The sequence below is a fragment of the Mercenaria mercenaria genome, chromosome 1, assembly GCF_021730395.1.
Source record: "Mercenaria mercenaria strain notata chromosome 1, MADL_Memer_1, whole genome shotgun sequence".
Classification (NCBI taxonomy): Eukaryota; Metazoa; Mollusca; class Bivalvia; order Venerida; family Veneridae; genus Mercenaria; species Mercenaria mercenaria.
This window is the reverse complement of record NC_069361.1, coordinates 65,394,907-65,401,561: the sequence shown is the minus strand read 5'-3', so window position 1 is coordinate 65,401,561 and position 6,655 is coordinate 65,394,907. Positions and strand designations below refer to the sequence as shown.

The following is a 6,655-nucleotide window of genomic DNA, read 5'->3' as shown; positions in this document are numbered from 1 at the left end:
CTTCATCCTAATGTAAGATGAAAATGTTAAAATATATTTGCTACACTTACAAAGTCTGTTGAGATCAAATAATCTGTAATAATGTTAATTTCTTTCTTCATACTGACACTAATATTTTCTCAGAAAACCATTTTCTGTCTAGACCCATCTCGACAGAGACAGAGGCAAGAGGATTTTTTTTCAGAAAGTGATATTAGAGAGGATTGATTTTATGGCCAGGTGCTCTGCATTTAATGATTCTAGATAACGACTGATGCCAGTCTATATATTTGCCTGAAATAGAAGTTCTTCTTATACTAATTATACTGTTTTTCCTGAATCATGCATATGATATATCTTAAATATGGTAAATGAATTATTCGTGCAAGTATGACTGTCAGCTATAGGTAAGAAGAAAAATTATAAGCATTCATTTATGTACATCATTTAATTCAATAAGTTTATTTATACTAGTATACGGAATAAAAATCTTTCAATCTAGACCTAATAGTATGTACTTAACATGAATATATATATCCTGTAAACCATTTATTATTGTACTTGGCCCGTTTATCGAAACATTCGCCAAGTTCGTGATACCGTATTTCAGTAGTATTGCATCAGAAAATCTTATTATCATATGACAAATACCATTGACTCAAATAGTTAAGGTAGCGCTACACCCAAATGCATAAGTACACATCAATTACAATGATAAAAGCATACGGTACATTTTATTATCACTATGTTCAAATGTTAATTACAGTGATAGCTTACTTTGATCAAATATTGTATCATTATAACTTGAAAAGTTACCAGAAAACACCGATTGATATTTATACAATAAATCTCTAAATAAAGCGCTCAACTGTTGAATTGACAACGTGTAGCCCCGTAAATACGTATAACTGTCATACTTGATGCAAATTGGATTGAGTCTACTCGTATGCAGCTTCCTTCGGCCTTTTTTTATTCTCGAATACCGACTTAATATTTTTTTTCATTCTGCTTTTGCAGGTCACGACATGACTTCGTGTTTTTTTGCTGTTATTTTCTGTCATTATTATTATTATTATTATTTATATTATTATTATTGAAGTTGGTTCGTTTATAAATCTAAGACACTTTTGTGTGTAATTTTATGATGATGATGTATGACACTTTACTTTGTTTCGCCATATGTTTATGATCGCCTAATATCAACAAGTGTATATTCGAAACCGACTATATTGATTTAATTAATACAGGTAGGGTATATAGGCACCTTAAACATTAATCTCAAAGTCAATAAACCGATTCATGACGTAGTAGGTCATATAAAAACGTGTAACTACGCATTTCATTATTCATTTAGTAGACGACCAGCAACTCCTACATACAGAACGAAAAAGAAAACTAAAAGATGGCAGAAATCAACATAGACAGCATAATAGAAAGGCTTCTGAACGGTCTCTGTCCTGTTATATCATATATACTTTTATAAATATATGAACCCCTTTCAATTAAGTAGAGACCACACAACTTTTAACAAGTTAAAATTCTTTTCTTTTTCTCACTCGTTTCATTTAAAATCTAAACTATGTTTTCAAAATTCATGCTCAGCTATAATACACCTTTACTTCTGGTAGTAGTAAACAAGACTTTTTAACCATTTGTTCACATGTTTAAAGTATTTAAATTACATTGCGACACACGTTTTCTACTTGTATACCTGTAAGTCAAAAATGGCTACCACTATTTTACTTTTCTGATTACAGCAGTAAATGAAAGGATCTAGGTTAAATTACTGAAATTGTGTCGTAATAAAATGATTCCCCTTTCGTGCGTTTTATTTATTTATCTTTTAATCAACAAAACAAAAACAATTATATTTTATACATATATTGTATATTTTTAGTGCGAGGATGTCGCCCGGGGAAGAATGTGATGCTCACAGAGACGGAAATACGAGGGCTATGCCTGAAGTCCAGAGAATTATTCCTTGCTCAGCCGATGCTTTTGGAATTAGAGGCACCATTGAAAATTTGTGGTAAGTCAAGTTTTGAAAATTTGAAAGTGGATTTGAAAAGGATTTTGGAAAAGACTTTGGGCAGTGTTGGAGTTCGCGTTTTACAGTGATAGGAAAGTGCTAAAATGTGAATGGATTAATAGCTGAAAAAAAATCGAGGTGATTCCAGGAATGTATCCGACACGTTATTTTGTGTACTGTATGGTAAAAGAGTTTTCAAATTAGAATTTTAATAGAAATCCGGAATGTACCTAAATATGAAAACGGAAAGTGCCTAAAAAATTTTTTTACTGGACCTGGAGGAATAAACGGATAATACGGACGTGCTATAGTATCGTGTCAGGTAAACAACATTTTAAAAAATAGCTAAATTTTTATCATTAATCATACTTATATATTAGATCTAATATTATTTCATCTAAATTTTTAATTTAATCAGTGAATAGGACGAGCTTTCTTTTTATTTCAGGTGATATACATGGACAGTTCTATGATTTATTAAGATTATTTGAATATGGAGGATTTCCGCCGGAAACAAATTACTTGTTCCTTGGAGATTATGTTGACAGGGGGAGACAATCTATAGAAACTATTTCTCTGTTACTAGCATACAAGATCAAATATCCAGAAAACTTTTTCCTGTTACGCGGCAACCACGAATGCGCCAGTGTGAACAGACAATATGGCTTCTTTGATGAATGTAAGTACAAAAGGTTTTTATTTACATCTTCCCTGAATTTGCCTTTCCGATCCCGATGTAGTCATGGCATTCGGTTCTTCTGTACCTAAATAATACATAAATTATGCTCTGTAAATACCACTTAACAACTTTATGATAACCTGGATAAATCTAAGTTAACTACCTGTAATTCTAGGAGTGATTCGGAGATCTGATCATTCGACTCATACGACACCGGCAAACTAGCTTAAACTCCCCATAGGTTGTTTTTGCCACTGACAGTTCCAGGGGGGTACCCTACCGTGTTCTTTCATGTATGTTTTGTGTCTGTTTGTTATTTATTTGTCGCATTCGTTTGTGTTACTGTATACATGTGACGTGTATACAGTTTTACATACCCATATTTCTATGTGGAGTGTTGTATGGACGTCTGAGTTCTTTGAATGTGGTTTTTCCTATTGGACATTTGTCCTTGTTTCGAATCCAAGCTAAGAAGAAAATTATTCATCTTTGCATGGTAGTTTCCCGACTTTGTACTCTACATGAACATCGTATGAGATTGTAGTATCTGGATCTACAAATGACTAAATTGCAACTTTTATGAAAATGGTTTTGGAAAAAATTTGCAGTGGAAATTACCCCTTCTGGTTTAACTTTGGAGATAATTTTATAATGATATAAAAATACTACTATTATTTAACTTCCATTTCTATATCTAATAAATAGGTACGAAGCGCTACTCTCACAAGCTATGGAAAACATTTACAGATTGCTTTAACTGTTTACCTGTAGCGGCTGTTATAGATGAGAAAATTTTCTGTTGCCATGGAGGTAAGTTACATATTACTACAACTCTTTTATCAGTTAAAAATTTGAAGCAGTTTGCAAATGAAAATGAAACATATATTCCAGATATCAGTTTATTCAGTCTGTGTTGTTATTCTTTCTAGTCCTTTGAGACCATGCTGTCCTTACCTTGCTAAATTTCTATAATGAACCTGTCCATCTTTCAATTTGGACAGTACCATTAACTGTTAAAGGGGGTGCATACCAAAATGATACTAACTGAATGGCGAACAGTGCAGGTCATGATCAGTCTGCACGGATGTGCAGGCTGATCATGGTCTGCACTGGTCGTAAAAGCAGAATCAATCGTGTCCAGCATAAAAAGCGTTTGAATGGTTTTTTTGGAACAAATTGCACTGGTAATGACCATTTAGAATACAAATACGCGTAATATGTAATTCAAAATTACGACCCTACTGATAATTATACCGGTTTTAAGGGGAATCGCTTTAAAATAGATAAAGTGGAAGACTTATATTCTTTATTTCATACATTTATTTTTAGGAATATCACCGGACTTGCAGTCGTTGGAACAGATACGCAGGATCGTGAGACCGACAGATATCCCAGATACAGGTTTGTATCAATATTTGGAATATTTACAGTAGGTGTCCAAAAAAATTTCATGTTATTTGAAAGTAGTATACATTTTTCTCCTTTTTAAAGCTGAATGAAGGAAAATGCACTTTTTAAGTATTTTAACCTTTCTAAAGCATTGGTAGCAAAAACTTACATGTATTCTAAATTAAAAGCCTTATTTTTCATTTTGATTCCATGATTATTCTATCTACTACAGGTTTGTTATGTGACTTGTTATGGTCAGATCCTGATAAGGATGTCAAACAATGGGGAGAAAACGACAGGGGAATTTCTTTTACCTTTGGTAGTGACGTTATAAGCAAATTTTGCAGCAAACATGACCTTGATTTGATATGCAGAGCTCACCAGGTAATAAGACATTGAATGTTAAGGTAGACCTGATGTAGATTGTTCTAGTGTGATAGATCTTTAAAAAAATCCCACTGTATTTTTCCGTTCCTAGATGTTTTGTCCCGTTTATTGTATATTGTAATTCATTAGGAGAACACTAAGTCTTGTTTGTGATTTTTTAGTTCAAGATATAATATACAAAAAGCTTAATTTGTCTCAGATATGATAAAACATTTTAACACTAGATAAAATGCTATTTGCCGACGAAGACAACGTCTTAAAAAATAAATAAACGCCTATAAAAGGATGGTAATACTACAGAGACTAATAACATACTTCTTACTCTTAATTTCTAGGTCGTAGAGGATGGTTACGAATTCTTTGCAAAGAGACAATTAGTTACCATATTTTCAGCTCCTAACTATTGTGATTTTGATAACGCAGGAGGAATGATGTCTGTGGATGAAACTTTAATGTGTTCATTCCAGGTAATATTGTCAACATCTCTAGTTTCATATATTTATTTTAAAAATGGCAAACTGTCTGACTTTTTTGGCAACAAAAAGTTTCCTTCTATACAGTTTCAATGTTCAATATTGAACATTTAGAACACCAAAATAATAAAAAATAACAATATCGATAAAACTAGATATGAACTTTAACACTATACTGATATCAAAGTTTCATTTAGAAAATCCAGTTTTAAAAGTTGCTCAGAGCCATTTTCTTAAGCAAATATAAACTGTCGATCCTGTTATTGGATGGGGTTAAGAAAAAAATTCTTTTAAATTAACCAATGAAAACAAGAAATATAAAAGTGTCAGCAATAAAAGTTTGCTTTCAGTAAATTTTGTCAGTAATGCCATACATGAAGTTCCTACAACTAGTAGAATATAATCGATTTAAAGTCAAACTTCACTATAAATTATCACATTAAAAAAACTCAAAAGTTTTCGGCAAAACACTTTTCTTTTGGTTGTTTCTTCAACATTTTTGTTACACATAGTAGACAGGCATGATCTTATATTTTGACAGCAACAATGATTATGATTTGTTTTATTTTTCAGATATTGAAGCCAATGCAGAAGAAGCTGAAATACAAGTATGAGGGAATGAAATCCGACAGACCTTTAACCCCACCACGACTTCTTCAAAGAAAAGCTTCCGTAAAGGAGACATGATGTCATTTAATCGAGTTTATATTTATTACACACTCTATTACACATTTATTACACAGGCAAATCACCTTGTGGTGTTATCTGTGATTCATTTAACTAATATCTCATACACACTAACTGTTGTCGTTCTGCTAGTTTGTGTGTTAAGGAACGTGAATACGGGCAAGGGGAGTTTGTACACTATAGAAAGATAGACAGACAGCTCGATCCCCTGGTTGCCTTATGACAAGGAATCATGAAGATTGTTCTGCTATTAAATATAACGTAACAAAACACACTAAAAGTGTATTTGAAAACTCTTTTGTTATGAAAGTATGATTGTGAAGCAGTACGCCTTGTGTATGGTAAAACATTTCAGTGTTATATTAAAGATTTGTACTTTTCGTGCTTTGCATAAATGTTAGTTTTTAAACAGTGTTGTCTGGGCACATGTTATTAGATGAATCATCAATTCGAGTATCTAAATATTTAAAATAGTATTTATTTTCGAGCAACATTTATTACGTCGTGACCATTGCAGTTTCCATTGTAACGTCTGTCCGTATTATTGTTTAATATGATATATTTTATGTATAAAATTGACAGTGTTTTCTCAGCAATAAATTCAAATAAATAGTTTCATAGTTCATTGTACGTACCCAGATAGCAGACATGCGTTGGCCCAACGTTGGGCCAAAGGCAGACTCTTCATTGGCCCAACGAAGATTTCCGACGTTGGCCCAACGCCATTTTGCTAATTGGCGCAACGTTGGCCCAACGGTTGGTACACCGTTGGCCCAACGACTGGAATCCTACACTCATCGTTGGCCCTCCATTGGGCCAACAACTGATATCCTACACTCATCGTTGGCCCTCCATTGGGCCAACAACTGATATCCTACACTCATCGTTGGTCCTTCATTAGGCCAACAGCATTTTTTCGTCTATCACGGTTGGTCCAACGTTGGGCCAACTCTGTTTCTTTGTTGGCCAAAGATGGATGCCAACGCTATCCCAACGATTACGAAATTGAAAAAAGACTAAAACTAGCATTGT

At 33.2% G+C, this 6,655-nt stretch overlaps 1 protein-coding gene across 3 annotated transcripts; it reads left to right on the top strand.

Annotated features, from left to right (window-relative positions):
• Positions 1 to 1,312: 1,312 nt before the first annotated feature.
• LOC123535518 (serine/threonine-protein phosphatase PP1-beta catalytic subunit-like) lies at positions 1,313 to 6,236 on the top strand. 3 transcript variants are annotated; one of them, XM_045318225.2, is made up of 8 exons: positions 1,313 to 1,427; positions 1,877 to 2,008; positions 2,457 to 2,687; positions 3,393 to 3,497; positions 4,017 to 4,088; positions 4,309 to 4,460; positions 4,799 to 4,930; positions 5,510 to 6,236. In XM_045318225.2, exons 1-8 carry the CDS (start codon positions 1,382 to 1,384, stop codon positions 5,621 to 5,623), a joined length of 984 nt encoding a protein of 327 aa, XP_045174160.2. In that variant the 5' UTR covers positions 1,313 to 1,381; the 3' UTR covers positions 5,624 to 6,236. The 3 variants fall into 3 exon arrangements, with proteins under 3 accessions (XP_045174160.2, XP_045174161.2, XP_053405705.1); XM_045318226.2 differs by lacking the exon at positions 1,313 to 1,427 and adding an exon at positions 1,614 to 1,692; XM_053549730.1 differs by lacking the exon at positions 1,313 to 1,427 and adding an exon at positions 1,699 to 1,756.
• Positions 6,237 to 6,655: the final 419 nt, after the last annotated feature.